This window comes from Amblyomma americanum, chromosome 5 (assembly GCF_052857255.1).
Source record: "Amblyomma americanum isolate KBUSLIRL-KWMA chromosome 5, ASM5285725v1, whole genome shotgun sequence".
NCBI lineage: Eukaryota > Metazoa > Arthropoda > Arachnida > Ixodida > Ixodidae > Amblyomma > Amblyomma americanum.
Window position 1 is genome coordinate 13,841,803 of NC_135501.1, and position 19,834 is coordinate 13,861,636.

Sequence of the window (19,834 nt, forward strand, 5' to 3'; positions counted from 1 at the left end):
AAGCGAAACACATTTGAGAAGCAACAGGACCTTATTAATAGTATTGCAAAGATAAAGTATGCTAGTACGATCACCGTTGGGACTGATGATTAGAATTATGGAGCACGTGCGAAAAATTCGACTCCGGTTTGGTGCCACAACGATCAACCATCATGCACTTCCAGGTTTTGCTGACCGCTCTCTTGGGTAGCCTGTCACCTGCTGACCATTTTTGGTTCGCCGTGCCGCCTCCCGAAGAACCGCCTGCCTTCCTGGATCAGCTATTAGCGAACTGCAGCCTCCCATCAAGCCCGCAGCAACCGCTCCAGCCAAGTCTGCTCAAACCGCTCGCTTTCGGCTGGCAACTGTGAACAGCATCGGCTCGGCCTTTCCCTCCTCCCTGTAAGCACGCGAACTTCGACTGCTTTCACGTCATTACTAACCCTTACAAACTTGAGCGAAGAATTTATCAGCCCCCGGACAAACAACTGGTGAAGGCGAAGGAATGCGTCTGGCGAAGATTGCAGACGAGATCTTTCTAGAACCCATACGTGTTAAACAAAATCTACCCTTACGTTCAGCCGGAATGCTAATGCTGTCAGGAACTCGCAACCTACAACCACATATTATGGATGGTCGGACGGACGGACGGACGTATGTATGTATGTACGTGTGTATGTATGTATGTATGTATGTATGTATGTATGTATGGATGGATGGATGGATGGATGGATGGATGGATGGATGGATGGATGGATGGATGGATGGATGGATGGATGGATGGACGGACGGACGGACGGACGGACGGACGGACGAACGGACGGACGGACGGACGGACGGACGGACGGACGGACGGACGGACGGATGGATGGATGGATGGATGGATGCATGGATGGATGGATGGATGGATGGATGGATGGATGGATGGATGGATGGATGGTGGAACGTCCTCTTTGAAACGGGGTGATGACATTTGCCACCATGCTCAGCTTTTTTTCCTTTATTTTTGTTGAACTGTGTTGTAAGTTAGTAAAATTCGCCATTTGCTTTAAATACATCTTCCTACACTCTTAACCTTATGTCACCTCTGCTTTGAGCCACTATTCTTCCAATCGCGTTTTGCTAATTTCCACTGCATGTTTCTTTACATGACTAGTGCTATCTCTAAACACTAGGGCCCCAGGAAGATTGACTGTGCCTGCATCGACCTCGAGATGGATACCATCACATTTGAGTATGAGGCATGCTATTGCTTCCACAGATTTGACACACACACCACACGTGTGTCAATTTCTTCGTGAAATTTCTTTTTGTACCTGCGCGTTTTAAGTCATCCTGACATAGCTTCAAAGCGTAGGGCACTGCCTCTTGAGTTATCATAAAACGCTTCCTTCCTGAACTGCCTTTTCCAGCGTCGGTGTAGTTCTACACTATGCTTGTTTTCCATTGAATCTATCCAAGTTTTACATTACGCATTTTTAACCTCTCGTTTAATGTTCTTTCTTTCTCCATTATGACAAATTATGACCTAGAATGCTTTCTTGTAGTCTTCTTTTCATTCTTATCCTATAAAGCATGAACAGCAGCGGTGATACAGGACAAAACCTTGCCATAATCCTTTGTGTACCTCGACAGGTATCGTAGTCTTAATTTCCTGTAGAAAATCAATTACCTCATGACCGTTACGTTCGTCCTATAATATGCTCCACTGGAAATCTCTGTTCCCGTTGTATGCACCGCTTAAGTACAGAAAGGCTAAATACAGAGGTCTGTTTTCCGTCCTAGCTATTTTTATGCACTCCACTGAGTAAGCATGAACAGGCTATCATCTAAGCGCCTACCACTTCTGAACCCGTTCTGAAGTTCTCCGAGTATTCTATCACTTTCTACCCAAGACTGCATTTTTAATTTCACCGCCTGCATCGCCAGCCTGTATGTAACTGATGTTATCGTAATCCGTCGGAGAGATTTTATTTTCGTCTTATCGCCTTTCGCTTTATAAATCAAATTCATTTTACTCTGTTTCCAGATGTGCGGAATTTACTTCTTTGTTATGACTGCCTCCAATGCTTTTAACAGCGTTTCCTTGCCTCTTGGGCCAAGTTCGTTAAAAAACTTGATTGGAATTTCGTCGATCTCTGCGGACGTGCATTTTGGAATATTTGCTTCCGCCTTTTTCCTCTTAAGTTTTGACAATTCTAAGCTGTTTTCTATTGTGGTATCCTGTGTTGCTCCCTCATTTGGGGCGATTACCCTATCGTCTTTCCTAAATGACTCAGCTATAACTGATGCAATGTAGTTCACAGCGTCATCTCCCTCTAAACATTTTCCCTCGGCATCGCGGTTCTGTTCCTGCTTTCTGTGATTCGCTTTACCCAGCCAGCTTATATGGTTCCAGAATTTTCTTAACCCGCTTTTAGCTGCATCGCGAACTTCAGCCAGCCATCGATCAGAGGACTGCTTTATTTTAGCCTGGACGAGGACCTGCATTTGCTGTTTCTTTTGACGATAACATTCCCATTTTTGGCCTATTTCCTCTTTAGACAACTGTGCCCTCTTTTCTTCTCTGTGTTTCAGAGATTCCAACTGTTGTTGTTTGATGACCTCCCTAATTTCGTTATTCCATCAACTTCGTGGCTTCCTCTATCCTCTCCAGCGGTTTACTTCGTTTACTTCTTTTATTGTTGTACTACTGATTAATTCTAACTGATTTTAATCCCACTTTTTCATGGAATGTTTCTCTGTTCCTTTTTCTATGCCGGCCGGTTTTAGCGCTATTGTTTCGTCATTTAATTTTGCTTACTCTTCTTTCTTCCCAAATTTCCCTTTTGAGCAGGTCTCCCAACTGCAGACTAATACGCTTATGATCATTTCCGAGACTGTACTTCCCCCCTTCGTCTATTTCCATCATTGCGAGCTTGCTATACATCCCCTGCGACATTAAGCAGTAGTCAATGGTCGTTTGCCTGTTATGGGATTCCCACGTGATTTGTCCCTCACACTAAGTTTCTATATTTACAATAACTAGGTTGTGTCGCTCAGACAAGTCTAGAATCAACTTCCCGTTACAATCTGTGTATCCATCCAGATCCTCGATGTGGTCATTCATGTCACCCAGCAGAATATTATCGGCAACTTCTCCAAACTGCTTTATATCGTAATTGATGCACTTAACTAGATCGTTGTTGTCTTGCCTGCATTAGTCCCCTGTCCCTAAGTAAACAACTCCTACCCATGTCTTATTACAGGCAATTCTACCTGATACCCAGACTTGTTCTTTGTAAGTAGACTTTTATTCTTTGCCAATTTGCCGCTTGGTGTGCCAGCACACCTACTCCTCTTATCTTCCTCTCCGTTCTCTCCGTTGTTGTTCTGCTACTCCCTTCCCCGACTTAGCCATCAATAAATAGTGGGTTTTCTAGATTCTTGAGATGTGTCTCGCATAGCGCGTATACACCTACCTCTTCGTCCTTTAACTGCTTTTCTATTCCTAATCATTTCGCTCTCTTTCTACCGCCTTGCATGTTTATGTGCCTGATCCTTGTGTTAAATTTCTTTTTTGTAGTTTTCTTCGTGGACCTCCTAGCGGCCATTTTATTGGCGTCAGCCGCCATTGTTGCACTTTCTACTTTGCTTCTACGGGCCTCTACAATAAATGAAATATTGACAGAATGTATTTCTGTCAATAATTCTGGCTCGACTTCTTGGGAGTGTTATACAGAGTACATGGACGGCATTACTCTGATTAAAAAGTTATGAGTCTCATTAATGCATTTATTTGGGCGGGTGATAATACCTTCTTATATTATTCGTATTTTCCCGCGAACTTGGAGACATTACGCGCACACACAGACAACTACACATTTCACACAGAAAAACAGGACACTCACTGGACAGAACTGAAGCGAGTGACCTGTCTCGTTATGTGTCGTGTGTAGTATTCTGTGTGTGTGCGCAGTCTCTGCAATATTGCTAGAAAAGATGAATAAACAATCATGAGTAAGAGTCCATGCTGTTTTCTCATTCTTGTGTGCAGTGGTGGTGCTCAAACCATTTTATGAAGAATATAATTCCCCTTTGAATATTTTAACCACGTTTCACTTACATTTTCATCTTACATTATATAGAATGGAAGTACATCACTGTGTCTACGGCTTAATTCAGACATAATGCACCCAAGTATCCCAAAAAGCACTAACTAAAACGCAACACGACTCTGTTGCTATGTCCTTTTTTTTACATTTTCGCATTGTTCTTAGGAAAATTGCAAAATTCTTGCGTATAGCTGGTCGAAAATATCCGCACAAGAAGCGACATAAAAAAACAGCGCATGAAAACATACCTCGGTTGCTAATCCACAATCAAGGCTAGTTTGGGCGGAAAGGCATCTTTTAGGATTAAGTGCTATGCGTGACATTGTCCATCGGCTTCTGTTGAAATGAGGATGCAGTTCATACCAGAAAAAAGCATCGGAGGCTTAGCTGCAGTTAGCCAAGCCAAAGTGGAGTTCGCAAAGACTGGAAAAACAACCGTCCCTGAAATGAGCGCAACCTAAATGTTCCAGTCTCGCGCCGTTCGTATCTGATTTGAGAGGCTGGTCGTCGTCTCCGAACCTGCAGCCACAGCGATAAATCTGTGCCGGGCTGCGAAGGACGTCAAAAGAAACGGCACTGCACCCGACTACTGCCGCTTGGGATCGCCAACAGCCTGCCAGAAGAAAACGCGTGCAGAGCGGGTGAGCGTTTGTCTTCCCGGACGTCCTCGCTGCTGCTTGCGTTGAAAGGAACCTCGAAGGCCGTGAGTCGAGGTAGCGGACACTGAAAGGCGGGGGATGGGGAGGTCTATGCGTCTCTCTGTGCGGCAGTTTCAGGAAGCCCCGTCCGCCGTCGCCCGGCTAGGAGGGGGCCCAGTCCGAAGGGGAGTGGAAGGTGCCGTTCGGATCGCGCTGCGGCCATTTTTAGCGACGCGCCGCTTTCTAGTCTTCCCCTCGCTCCCGCTACCCCCGCCGACTCTCCAGCCAAGCTTCTGGGCGACCCTCGGTTCGGCGCGTTTGGGGCAGCGTGCAAAAAGTCAGCTGACGCCCGCCTGCGGCTTTTGAGCCGCGGGGTCCGTCAGTCGTCGACCCTGCCTGGGAGCCGCGAGCGAACCCTCTCCTCTTCGACCAGACACGGGGCCGCCCTCTCCTGAGAAGTCCAAACAACTCGCGAGTCGGACAAACGCCACGGCCGCCGAGGGAGCCGTCGCGCCGGAGTCATCTTACACGTTGCACCCCAGTTTCGCCACGACGCCTACCGCGGTCACCTGTAAGCGTGCTGCAGACCCCTTCTGCCGCGGTGGGGCCTCACCGCAGCGCCTACGCATGCGGGACTTGTCTGAGAGAGCGCCTGCGTGGCAGCGGACGGAGCGTAGTGCTGTAACAGAAAGTGTTTCTCAACAAAATTCACCAAGGCCCCTCTCTAAGCCCGACTTCGTGGCGTGGCGACAATAGTCTGGATCCCTTGCAGCTTCCACATCTTGTTTCGGCTTTCCACACTGCCAAATCGTCATCTTCATGGCGTTTCCTTTTAGAGCACCTCTGCTCTCCGATAAGCAGTTTTCGCTCCAAAAAGTGTATTTCGTGACGACGGTTCCATTCCCCAGAGAGTAAAACTCTTCATTTCATCACATCGATTCGGGCCAGCGCTCTACCGCCTTAGCTGCCTTTGTCGAGTACCAACCTCCGATGGACCGAAGTCGACATTTCTTACGGTTTTTCAGAAGTGAGTGCTCGTGACCACCTGTCGTGTCAGCGTCAAGGAATCCCCGTGCTGCGACGGATCCTGCTGGTCGCACCACTGGAGAGGCAGCGGTTTCTCGGGGCTTTCTCCTAGCTCGAGAGAAGTGTCTAGCCGGCCTCGTGGCTACTCCGTGCGTGGCTACTCCGTGGGTGCGGCGCCGCCAGTGCCCAGCCGTGCCAGTGCGACCGTCGGAAGCACCCTGGCGCTCCAGGCATGCCAGGTGCCTGAGCCCGGGCCAGCAGCAGCAGGATTGTCCCGACGCCGCTCCAGCACAGGGCGGAATGAAGCTGTGAGTGGATGTCTATTTCAAGCTTGCTTCTGTCGAGCATTCTGTGTCCGCCTCTCTGCTCCAATATCACTCATAGGCAAACCCTTTACCTGTATATCTTTAGTGTCCGTGTCGCGTTCTGGGCTAAAACACACTTTGCATTTTTATATATATCGTGACGTAAAGGCACGAACAAGGCACTCATTTTGAAGCACACGAACCGATCAGATACTTTCCACGTCGGAAATAACTGCATGCTGCGTGCGTCTGGCAGCAGATTCATATCCATCTACACCTGTGACCCGTTCCCAACCCGCTTGCGAGCTATCTTAAGAGGGTAGCTATCGCGCTGTCGGCTCTTACATTTTTCCTCCAATACAAAAAGCACTGCACAAGATAGGTGATGGGAGTTACCTGTACAGTGTCAAAAGAAAGAAAAGGAAAGAAGGCATCATTAATTTTCAATCGATCGCATGCTGTCAATATTAACAACAGGAAAAAATTCCTAGCTGCGCTCGGTATCAAGACGGTGTCGGCTAGTTTCTGTTGCCTGGTTGAGCAGGTGGAGACTAGGCATGCAGAAACGTAGCATGCCGCGAAAGGCCCTGCATAAGTGACTGGCGATGGCCCGGAAGTGACAAAGACAGGAGGTTTTTAAGCACGCAGATATGCACGCTCGCTTATGATGATGTGTTCGCCTGCAGCGTACTATACTCAGCAACTAAAACATAATCAAAAGTGCTTGCCGAGCCTGTACCTACGGTTCAGTGCGCCGAAATAAGCAAGACCTCAAGATGTAGGGAAAAACCACCGTCCATGTAATGCCCAGCCCCGTCTTTGAATAACAAGATGGAAAAGGGAGCACGTGCCAAGGGAAGCGGTGCGAAAACAAGCTTGGCACCGTACGTGCATACTTGCGACGCTCTCTCTCCAGCGTAATTTCTAGCTTCTCTTTTGTGCCCCTCTCACTTGTTTTACGTCGCTGATGGTGGTCGTTGTGAAGAATCTCTGCTGGCCGCCTGCTGCAGTTAGTGCGAAACGAGCGCACATTGTATGCTCTTTGCACAATATATGGATTACCGGTTTTGGCGCTGTTTGATCTTGCGCACCGTTCGCTGCGCTCTTAGATTTCGGAGACGAGGATCGGTCTTTGCCCGCTACCCTTCAGAGTACAGAGCAGAATACCTTTGATGCAACGGCGCCCACGACGCTCCCCTAGGGGAGCGGAGACCAAGGGACCAGCAGTTCCTTCAAATTTGTCGAAGGTAGTTGCTACCGCATATTTGGCCGCTCTAAGCTGGAGCTAAATCGATGCAGAATGTGCAAAACGCAGACGAAATTTTCACTCTTTTGATTTTTTTTTTTGTTTCCGCGATACTGCGGGTCTCCAGAGTTCAAACACGATGTGCGATAAATAGAAACAAACAATATTCTTAACGCCTAGAAACAATCTCATGACGATACAATTCAATTTGCACAAATATAGGGAGCGCGCTTATCCAAAACAATATACAAGCGCGAGCCCTGCGTTCTTGAAAAGCAGTGGGCGCCTAGCATTTTTGTATTGCTCCTCATCCTATCAGGGGAATGACAGACGCTTATGTTGAACGAAACAGCGTTGCCTCCTTGTAGTACAAACTGTATTTATACCGGAGCCACCTGGCTTTCTTCATCCGACGTTGGGTGCTTCAGAAAAGCAGCACTAGTTTATCCAAACTATTAAACGCACATAAGTATGCGAATAGTTTAAGGACAAAACAGCAACATTTTTCTGCGTCAAAACGCTTCCATCTGGTGCCGCTGCTTTTATCTAACACGAATTGTTTCCGTATGCATAAAGGATGTCGGGCTACCACATCTTCCACTGGCATTTTATTCTTTTAGCGAAGCACTTAAGCACTGGCAAAGAGGAGTAGTAAGCACCGATTGCGGACCATTAGCATGTCAAGTAATGCGAAGGCAAGATGCTCAATGGTGGTTAAGGGTAACGGACTGGATTCCAGGAGAACGAAAGCGCAGCAAAGGCGGCAGAAAGGTGGGCAGATAATTTTACGAAGTTTGTGGAGATGAGGTGGCCGCAAGTGGCACAAGACAGCGTTAATTGGAGAGATATGGGAGAGCCTTTGCACTGCAGTGGCATAGTCAGGCTGCTGCTGATGATCATGACGAGCATAAATACAGCTCTGAATTCAAAGGGCTGTAACAAACGTTCTTTTTTTCCCCATTTAATTTTTCTTTGCGCACAATGCACACACATGTGGCACTTCTCTCGACTATTACTGCTCACTGCAGCCGTCAAATATAACCTTGGTTGACACCTTGATAGGATGCGAAGCCACTGGGTATCTCATTTTGTTTTGAGAGAACTATTGAAATGGCCTATGAACTCGCATAGCCCGCGTGTTGCCATAAAATAAGGTACTAATTAGACTTTCCCCTATTATTACTTTCTCCTGTGTGTAATTAATGCTCGAAGGGGATTCCTTTATCGCAATCAGGCAATTAAGGCTGCTATTTGGGCAAGTTGGTACTGATCCATTGGTAAAGAGCGCGGGAAGACGGGACACTTGTTCTGTTTAATTTCGTTCGTGTGTCCTCTTTTCTCGCGTTGTTCAACAATGAACGCATGGGCAGTTAGTCCTAATTCCGGACACGATTTGATTACGCACTAAGTTCTGTGTCAACATGATGTGCCGTTCTTGCACAATGTGTAGCGCTGACACAGACGACGAGAAAGACGACCCTGGCCGTGCCGCCTTTGTTGGGGTCTGGGTCTGTTTGGACTAAAACTTTTTACATGTTCGGCGAGCAGCGACTCGTCCAAAAAGAAGTTTTAATGAGGCATGAATTTTCTCTTCTTCCTTTAGACATCATCCCATTAAGATTAGCTGCGTTCTCATGTGTTCAAATGACTCATAAGTTCGACTCCTACACATGTGCTTTGTTGGGAATATTCACAAAGCAGACAAATTTACAGTTCTGGCTGCAGCTTCTATTTTTTTCTGGTGCGGTTTCGTTTACAACGTATCTTGTGCGCTGCCATAGTGAATGAAACAAACCAAAACATTTTCCTCAAAAGCTTCTTCAACTTGAATGTAAGTTAACGCTGCTTGTCTAAAAACGCAACGCTCTTTATCGTTGTGCACACGCTCATTTGTAGACAGAAATTAAGTTGAACTTAGCAAAAGTGTTGCGTCTCATTCCAAAAAGATGGAAATTTGTTTCTCTAAGGTTAGCTTCTTGAACAGCGTGCTCCAATTTCATCTCCGACACAGTTAAGATTTCAATACTTTATAGGACCGCGGAGAGTAATTTTTTGGGTGGTATTTGTCACGCAAGGATTTTTTTTAAAGCATGAATGTGCTTAAGGCTCCATCGGCGCAGCTCGAGTTCGGCCCCTGCCGGAGTACGTCGCTGTTTTCCTTCGCTCGGCAGGGGGTCTGGATTGCACATCCGGCTCTCAGCGCCATCCATCGTTCTCACTTAGAGAAGGTATACTTGTGACCTAAACACGCAATCACACAGAACGCCACACGGGGCACTCACCACGTTATGTGTAAGCATTTTCCAAGGGCCACTAACTTGCACTTAAAAATTAGTGAAGGGGTTCTGAATGACCGTTCATTAAACGGGACAATAAATTGAAAATCGAAGCTTGGCATAGTCGACTGCATGCTGCTTTGCAGACTCAGCTGAGCGCTGCGCAATTTTTATAATGATTTGCGTTGTTCGAATTTAGGGTAGTTTCGCGCTTATGAGCTCATAGCGAGTTACGCCACTAAGTCTGGCAGCCTAACTCGTCAGACTTTGTAGCTCAAGCTCTGTGGACCAAGCGCCTGCTTTGAGAGTGCTATTTGCTGTTTGATTGTGAGTGCTATTGCTGCGAATTTACGCAGACGTCGAGAACCAAAGGGAATGCCCGTAATAAGGTTACGAACGTCTGCGACCGTAGCTGCTGTCTGCGTTGTGAAAGTGATAACTGTACCCCTGCATGGTATGAAGAAAGCTTTCCTTGTGCTGCACGGGCATAGAACTATATAACAGGAATGGATTTATTAGTCCAGGCATGCACCTTCATGCTTACCTAAGGGAGACCGGCAACAAGTCCAGTAGCGGACACAGCTAGCGTGTGACGCCAGGCAAGCGCAAGGATTAAGCAGCAGGCGTCGCCTGTGGACACTGCGCTGTACGATGCGGAGCTCACATCGACGATTAATTAGCTTGAGTCAGGAAAGAAGGCGGCTGTGATGCTGGGCTTATTCCTAACTGCCATCGAAAAAGTGAACTTGCAGTTGAAAGATTTTGACAATTTTAACATATTCGCTCACACTTAAAGTTGTTTTGAATCATCAGCCCCTGAGAAGAGATAGACATAAACGAAATAAATTCCGATGTACACAAAAAGAATGAACCGCAGTTGTTTATTTGATCACATGCAATAAGCCACTGTCTCAATGACTGAGTAGACAAATAGGTGAATAAAACAATTCTGTGTAATGAGAGTGTAGTTTTGTATATGAGCACAGTGTGCTTGAAAAGAGGTGTATACAACAGGAAACATGCATATCCGTTGCTTCCGCTACCGCCCTTCTTTCGTCTGCCTCTTTTTGATGATCTTCTTGCACCACTTCTGGGGCTGGCTATGCGCTTGGGAACACTTTTGATGCGCATCTACGGAATAGTGAGGCAGAAGCTTCATGCGAAAACGTGCAATGAGCAATAGCACTGCCTTTAACGGCGGGAATATTAGTTTTATGCACTTAGGAGGTCACAAAACATGGGCGCGTTTACAGAGACTCCCAAGAAAAACTAAAGAGAGAAAGTTAGAAGGGGGGGGGGGGTAAATTACCACCCTCTAACGGCAAAGGGACTACACTGACGCAGTCTTTTGGTCACGGATGCTGGAGGCAAATGTACGCCGTCATTCACATGAATTCAGGCGGGAATGACGCAATTCCTTTCCGTCTGGATGCCACTGTCGAGTGGCGGGAAACAAACGCCACGCATTTCATGAGTTTTGCTTTTTCATTATCTCATAATAACTTGCTATATAGCCGTGTATCGAGAGTGTTTTTGTACCAAAATAGCGGCAGACATCAATCAGCAACTGCAGTTATTCAAAGGACGCCAACCCACAGGCCATCGCTTGTTTGCTTGCGAAAAGAGAGGAAATTTTATTTTAAAACGCACGTTTGAGTGGCTCGCATAGCCAGGGCAATTGCATATGGCGGCCAGTGCCTGAGCACGCTTCGCGGACCTTTGCCGGTTGGTAGCGATAGTGTCCCAAGAGGTGAACGCGCAATTGGGAATAGAAGGCTGATGTGGGCATGGCGCTATGCATCGACACCGAGGGAGAATCACTCAACAACAGCAGCGAACAACCGCATTGAACGAGGATAGCAGGAAGATAATTGCCAGCAGTTGTGGACGACAATGCAAAATAGATAGAAAGCCGAACAGCACACACACAAGATAGTGTACCGGACGAGCGCAAACTTGCAACTGATATTATTCAACTGACACATCACATATTTGAAGGAAAAAGAATGCACTTCGATCATGCGCTGCGAAAGGGTACAGCATGTGACAATTTGTAGCACACCAAGGCCAGAACTTACATCGTCTTAACGAGGAAGGCGACCTCAGTATTGTACACTACAATCGAAGAATAACTGATGCATGCATCTCCTCTTTTCTCTATGAAATAGGCTTCCATAACTTCACGTGCGCCTGAATTGCGACTCTTGCCCAGAACTCTAATCTCATTGAGCTGTGGCCGACAGTCACTGCAGGATCGGCAATGCTTAGCCAAATTAGATCCCTCCCCCGTTGTTAGCGATAATCCATGTTCCCGTGCACGATTGATTGGTCAAGCAGCGTCCAGTCTGGCCTGCATGCGCTGGGAAAGGCTTTTGTAGAGGCTCAGCAGAAGAGTTCCTGGATTCTCGGAGTAGCGAGAAGTGGGAGAAACACAGAGCAAGGGCGCGATGACAACACCTTCGCAGCTGAAGCAGGGGAGTTTCCGCCGTCTGACGGAGCGAGTGATGGAATGCCTGGCAGCGTTGTTTTTCACAGGAAGGGAGCATGGTCGGTGACCTGGTGCTTTGTTTTCCAGCTTCGTGAGTCGTCGGCAGCGCCTTCACGCGCTGCGCATGCAATACACAGAACTCTAGGAACCCCACGAAGCCAGGAGAAATCGCAGTCGTCGGCAGTAGGAACTCCTGTTTCTCGTTTAAGAAGAGCAGCGCTGCTGATTCGGCGGATTCGCGATGCCGCGGCTTTGTGGTCCTCCTGCGGCGGAGGCGCGGTTTCGGAGTCATTCGTTAGCTATATGTGAGCTCCATTTCTGGAACAGTGTTGCGCAAATATGCTCTTGTTTTGTGCACCTCCAGTCGAGCTAATTCACGCTTCCGATTCTTTTCTAGGAGGCTTCTCATCGTCTTCTGCGTCTTAAGAAAGAACGCTAAAACTGAATCACGGGAATAGAACACATGCCCTGTTCTGAGTTCTCTTGAAAAGAACCCCTAAATATTAAACTTGGAGGAAAGCGTCCCTCAAGATTAAAATGCTGATGACAAAGTTACAGGAAAAGAGGAAACTAAAAAGCCAACCGGAAAATGCAAAATGAGCACTTTAGTTTTTTTTTTCCCTGCTGAGTCTGGCTGACACGTATGTGGTCATGGTCTCACCTTTTTATGGTGATTGCCACGATCACTGTACTTGTCATGACCGTCGGTTGAACAAGTAATATAAGTCGCCGCCTCCGATTTTGGAAGGTGCGGATGTGAGCAAAAGATTGAATTGCTAAAACTATTGTTGCAAGATGCGGCCTGTACCCCGAAAACTATTGCCACATTCTGCGTCTCACTCTAGTTATTCCGATCAATACAATGTTAGCAAAGCGAAGTACCGTACTTTGCTGGACTGCATTCATTATACACAATGGTGGAACCAGCGAAACGGACGCAGGACAAGAACAAGGACCGCTTGCCTTAAAACTGTTTTATTATTGCGAGAAATTCAGCCACATTTATACATACTTCCTGCGCACTCGCACACTTTGGACAAGGTGAGGGAAACTGTAGTGTGATAAGAACTGACAATCTGTTTCAGTGGTTATGATGGAAGGGTGGCTTGCGCATATTTGCTTATTTTTCCTGATTAAAAACGATTCTATCAGCTTGCGCTGACTTTTCGACTTCCCCCGACCTATAATATTGACCAGGTGAAACAGAGGACAACAGTGGCAGTCCTTGACATGCAAGGCTAAATTGCTTCCCGTGGCCGAGTCCAAAGTAGTTTGATGCAGCCTTAGACGTTCATTTAGGCACGCCCCTCTTGCCCAATATATATTTTGCCGCAGGACAATGGGATGGAGTAAACCACCCCCACTGCGCGCGTGGTGAACTTTGTCTGGTGCTTAGAGGTGCAAGCGCCAGTCTGCTGCTGGCCACCAGAGATTTGGGCGTACAAACCGGAGAGTTTTCGCGGGGCAAAAAAACACCGAAGTGACGCCAAATTTTTGAGGCACTTTTTTCAGCCCATGTGACGTCTTGTGGAAATAGGCGAGCGCTTCAATCTTCTTCCTATCCTCTTGCTTTGGGCATGCGGGCTTTTGGGACGCATTTTGATTTTTTTCCCCAAGCCCAGCAATTTACTCTATTGAGCATTTATTATAATTCTTGCGGCGCATTAAGCACAGACTGGAAGCAAAGTGGAGATGCACACGGCCCTCAGTTACAGCTTTGTTTCGAAAGGCGTGCCATTTATGCCTCCTTCCTGAAGAAAGACCATCTGATATAATTAACACTCATTTATGAGAAAATATACGTCAACAAAAATCGGAGTAAACGTAGGAAAACTTTCTGCCGGGATAGTTGGTACATTTCAATTGAATAGCGTGCGCTAACAGGACGAAGACAGGAAATTTGGAGAAGACGAGAGAAGCGCAAAAGTTCTCCAAGTTTCCTGTGCTCGCCCTGTTAGCGCACGCTATTCATTTGAAACGTACGAACAGCTAAGTAGTTAAAGCAAAAGGCCCATGAACAGAACTAGGCGGCGAAGCAGACACAACACCTACACACTTAAGTGCTAGGTACACACTACGTGCCATGACAAAGTCGTAGGTGTCCATGATCACTCCGTTTTCTTTTTATTTTCATCAGCCTGGTCTGAACAGCTATGGGTTTCTGCTACCGCTCACGCGTCCTGGGCTTTCATCACGGTGAAGAGGTCATGGGTAAAAGCAATGCCTGCTGTGAAGTCGCCTCAAGGAACGAAGTCAGTCAGGTTGTAAGTAAAGTGCCACCAGGTATTTGCTAGCGACGATTGTCCGCAGTTTGCACCTGGAACATTTTGCTCTGTGAGCATGCTTGTGATAAACTGCAGAAATCCTGGGGTCTTTGTCAGATTGTTGTCCGAATTTATTGCACGTCTAATTTTTTCACTTCCCATTAGCGTGTCGCGGCACGACTGAAAAACTGGTTTCTTTCTTCAACATTTTCTCTTTAAGTGAGCACTTCATTGCAGCAATTTAGAATTTTAATTCTGTGAAGCCGAACTGTCCGAAAGTCTCAACGCGTAACTTTCTCACGGCAGCAGCGTTCAGATGCGCCCGTTAGAAGACCCCCTCCCCACCCCCCAACCCCCTTTTCTGTGCGCGTGCCAGAGACTAGCGTTTCTCAACAATTCGAGGAAAGCCAAGCAACGTGGTTTCTCACGAGCGCGTCATTTGCTCAGATGGAGCCCAGGTAGCGACAACCCTAAGGACAAGAAAAAAGGTAGTAGCGGCGGTCTCGTGCGCGTGAGCGAAGACGCTGGAGTCCAGCCGCGACCAGAGCTGTCGACAGGAGCCGGCCGCGCTTGCTGCTCGATTGACAGAAACAAATGACGTCTCCGCTTTGGAACTGGCCTTGCGACAGGGCCGAGGGCTGGTGTTCGTTCACCTCTTGAGAAGCGCGTCTGTCGTGCGTTTTTCGTTTTTCTTTTATTTTGCTCATATGTCGGTTTGCGGGGGCATATATGGACGGAGCTAAGGATGCACACTGGTTTCTCGTATACACGGTGGTCAGGAGTTGCCAACCTGTGATACTGAAGGCGAATCCAGCGGACATGCTTGTTCTCATAATGAGTAGTGTTTCGGCTTCGAGCCGCTGTACGTTCGAAGTCACCGTAGGTGAAGCCTGGCTTGTCACAGCATCATAATTATGGCGGAAGAGAGCGGAACGTTTCCGTGTCATGAACGAAACTTTACGACACAAAGAGGCAGGAGTGGTCAGCTTTTCGTCCAAAATAATTGGTCTTAGATTTACCAGGTTAAGATAAATGAAATTAATGTGCACCAGCCCGTTTGCCCCTGTTTAGCTTCATTTATCTTTGTTTGACTTCTTATAAGCTCGCCAATTTCAGTTTCACCCTAATGTTCTTGCAGTCGCTCCTCGGATTTCCTCTTCCTGTAAGCCGCCTGAGGTGGTCACTGCGATTTGAACCGTCGCTCCCTCTGAAATAGCTAGAACTCGCATCACTACTACACGTCTTTCAGCGACTCCATCATTCGCCACTTTTTTCTCGCTCCTCTTCTGTTTCCGCATCCCTTAGCTGATCTGCCGCGTCGCTGTACCCACTTGATCGGTTGATTCACTTTGACGCTATCTTCTTTTGCGGTGCTCTTCAGCTCTTTGTGCACATTGTTCGGCTTAGGAATCTGTTGAAGCACCAGCGTCGTCATATATGTGGTGGTCGCGATACAGGCGCGAGCCCGACCATCGGTCACCTTTAATGAGAGTGTGTCGCACTAAACGAATCATCGCAAACACATTACGCCGGATGTCCTGTCCACCTTTCTTGTTAATGTCTCGTATTTTGTGCTAACGTCCTACAGGATTGAACTATCCACCGGAACTCTCCTGGCACCACAACACGCTCCTATACTAGTGCGCGCTACCGGCGTTGACCGCCGCATATGACCTCCCCCTGCCCCCAATATCCTCTCCCAGTAACTAGGCCACTGAGCCATCCTATTTAAAATAAAGTCTGTCGATCAATCCATGATTTCCCCGCTTGCTGCACTGCATGTACCTTCGTTGCACTCATCCTTCGCCTATCTTTTCTGGCTTCGGCATGTGCGTGCTACTTCTTTTCTTGCACTTATCCATTCGCCTGCAGCTGGCGGAACGCTCTCCTCCCATTGGCTGCAGCTAGTGTGACGCTCATCCGAGCTGATGTCGAGCTTTAGGACATTTAAGGCCCCTCGGCGAAGGCAGCACACCAATTTGGCCCCAACTTCCTGTAGACGGCACCTGCGGCCTGACCCGACCGGGGGAAATCGGCAGTCGCCTTTTCTTACCCTCCCTTTCATCTTTCATTTTCTTATCTTCTTTCCCACAACACTCCTGTCTCCTATTCACTTCTTAGATTTCCCTTTTCTCCTGGCAGCGAGGGTTAACCTTGCGTTGCGTCATATTTGGTTATAGTTGAGGTGTAAAACTGGCCAGAGTGGGCACGACTAGCTTTCAAGTTCCTGTCCCGTCCCCTTGTTGGACCCCGTGGTGTATGGCTGGCACCATGACCGAAAAACTAAATTTTTTATGCCTCCCCTACTATCAAAACCAGATCGCCCTCTCAAAAAAGGACGGAACGAGGCAGAAAACTTTTTAAAAAAGAAACGTAACTTTCCCCAAATATCATGTAATCCACAGTGAACCAGAAGATAAGGAGGCAAGAATAATATCCCCCTTCCTTGTATCGAAGTGCTTCACAGAAACCTTGGGCATTGGCTACAAGGGATAAAAAATTGCCAGCGGCGATTTATTGCTCGAACTGCGGGACAACGTCCAATCCTCTAAGCTATCAAGCCTATCGTCCACGGGGAAAATCCCTGTCTCCGTGACTACCCATCCACTGAAAACTGTCAGGGGCGTGATATCCGAAACTGATTTTGTATACAACACCGAAAAGGAAATGCCCGAAGGGCTCAGCGTCCAAGACGTCATAGATGTCCGTCGAATCAAGATCCGGAAGGACAATGAGGAAATAGACACAAAACACTTGATCCTCAGGTTCAACACCATCACATTGCCCTACACAATCGACGTGAGATATTTGAAAGTTAATGTAAGACTATGCATAACCAACCCTCGTAGATGTTTCAAATGTCAAAAGTTCAGCCACGGCTCACAGATTTGCCGCGGTCAAAAAAATTGCGCAAAATACGCTTCGAAGGATCACCATTCTGATGAATGTGACGAAGCCGCGCGCTGCGCAAACTGTGAAGGAGACCATGTTGCATACGCCAGGGCATGTCCGTCCTGGAAGAAAGAAAAAGAGATAATCACTATAAATACGAAGACAAACATTTCATTTAAATAAGCGAGAAGGCGTTTTGCGCTTACAAACACATTTTCCTTCACAGCAAAACAAAGATGCGGTGCGCGGGAGCGTAGCATCACACAGCACTCCGGCACCTGCCAAGGACGCTTTCACAGAGCCTATGGCAGGGCCATCCACGCCCCAGGCAGGGCCATCCACGCCCCAGGCAGGGCCAGCGAAAGCTGCCCTGTCATTGCCAAAGCAGGTAGCGCCGGTCCAAGGGTCGGCATCCCGCGGAACTTCCCCACGTCGGAAGATGCCTGAAACACACACACCCGCGGCTTCGCCGCGGTCCTCCAGCAACTCTCGTGAGCTGATAGACACAACTGCTCCCTCACTCCCAGTGCAGCGGCGGCAAAGCTCTCTCGAGCGTAAATAAAGGGACAAAGTCCCTATAACTAAAAGACCCACCAACATAGTTTTAAAACCTTATCCCCAACTAGTCTACAAACATGGCAAACAAGGGTAATGTAGTTCAATGGAACTTTCGTGGAGTTTTGAACAACTACTCTGACATAACAGATATTTTAACCTCATTCTCTCCGTTATCACTCTCTCACAAGGAGACCAACTTAGGACAAGAGAAAAAAAAATATTCTCAAAAAGTACCAACTCTTGCGCTGCGACCGAGAGAACACAAGCAGGCTCTCTGGAGGCGCTGCTGTTGTGGTCCAGGGTGGTGTTGCAACTCAGAAAACCGACTAACAACCTCTTATGAGGCAGCTGCTCTCACCGTCCTTCATTTTTAAACCATAAAAATATGTTCCATATACATTGAACCACACTTAAGCGCCACACTCCACGAATTAGAAAGACATTTAATACAACTGCCGGAGCCATATTTCTTATTTGGGGATTTTAATGCTCACTCCTTTTTTGGGGGAACTGAACAAACGGGCGTCAGAGGCTGCATTATAGAAGATTTTATTCTCGGCAACAATGCCTGCTTCTTGAACACGGGCAAACACGCTTACTGTTCTCCCAAGCAGTGGGAAAATGAGCTCCCTAGATTTGTTTTTTTTTTGCTCGCCTTTTGTTTTTAACGATTTTAAATGCGATGTCATTGACAACCCATATGGCAGCGATCACCTTCCTGCATTAATCAGTTTAACATCACCACCGGAAATCCCCCCAACCAAGGCGCGACTTTAGAAGCTTCATTTAACAGACTGCAAAATTTTAGAGCAAAAGTCACATTGGAAAACATTTTTTTAGAAAATCTGTGCATTGATCAAATAAATGAAAATTTCAAGAATTGCATCATAACTGCCGCACATTTACCTATTCTTCAGTCTTCAGGAGTGGTGCGAAAAAACCACAAAGTGTGGTGGACAAAGGACTGCGAAAAAAGAAAAAAAACTAAAAAACAGAGCTTGGGGTAAATTTTGTAGGTACTCAACACAAGAGAACCTCACACATTTTAAAAAGGCAAGAGCCAAAGCTAGGTACAGCCGTCGCAGTGCAGAGAAAGCCTCATAGTAAAGTTATGTTTGTTCCATAAACAGTCATATGGCATTAACAAAAATGTGGGAGCAGGTTCAAAAATTAAATGGCGCCTTCTCACCGTTCACAATTCCTTTCTTCGCAACAGCTGGCACATAAACATGCATAAAGAACAGGCAGACATTTTGGGGGAAAACTTTGCTGCAGTTTCCAGTTCGTCTCACTATACGCAGTCATTCCTAAACTCCAAAAATATAGCCGAAAAACAGACTTCCAACAAGTGGAGATGGAAACCAAGAATGTGTCTCAAGCTATATAATGTAATACAGGGTATTTAATGTATATACCTAATATCTTTTATTGCATAATAATTATACTAAACATGCAAAAGCTGTACTTTTGACATATCTGTAAGAATGTTCGAATTATGCTCCAAGCATATTTAGAAAGCATTCGTTTTAGTATCTTCTTATGGGACAAAAATACAAAATTTGAAATTATTACAATACGTTCGAAATTTGTTTTTACGCAACCTTTTTTCGCTTAGAGGTCTCTTGCAAAAAAAATTCATGAAGGTACTTTCAAGTAAGATTATATCCTAGAATAAAGCTGGTGTTATAACCCGTGTTGCTCGGACGATATGTGCCACTTCCGGGCTCTCCACAAACTTTGCCAATGGCACTAATGTATCACAACCTCAGCACTCCTGAGTGCAGGCAATCGTTGGGAAAATGTGTAGGAAAATCGCACACCTTGTGCAGCGACTGTCTGATGAGGCGGCGCTGCCAGATTTGCGCGACGAAGCAGTACGCTTATTTAGCTTACTGAAACACTGCTGGTTTAAGAAAGTTTTCTTAAATTCATCTGACGCCATGCGGCTGCGCTTAGGTGAACAATAAGTGCAGTAACTTTGTCGTGCGATAGAAGGCGTTTAAAAGCTTTCCAGTTTTCTTTTTTAATTTGACCATCAGTGGTCGTTCTAAACAATGCATTTGGTGAA

At 46.7% G+C, this 19,834-nt stretch overlaps 1 protein-coding gene across 2 annotated transcripts in view; it reads left to right on the plus strand.

The window, feature by feature from the left end:
- The first annotated feature begins 5,017 nt into the window (after positions 1-5,017).
- Asator (tau-tubulin kinase asator) overlaps positions 5,018-19,834 on the plus strand; it is a 234,409-nt gene continuing 219,592 nt past the window's right edge. For both annotated transcript variants that reach the window (XM_077664608.1, XM_077664607.1), the window contains exon 1: positions 5,018-6,045. In XM_077664608.1, coding sequence (XP_077520734.1) covers positions 6,038-6,045 — 8 coding nt within the window. In that variant the 5' untranslated portion in view covers positions 5,018-6,037. The remainder of the gene's footprint in view (positions 6,046-19,834) is intronic.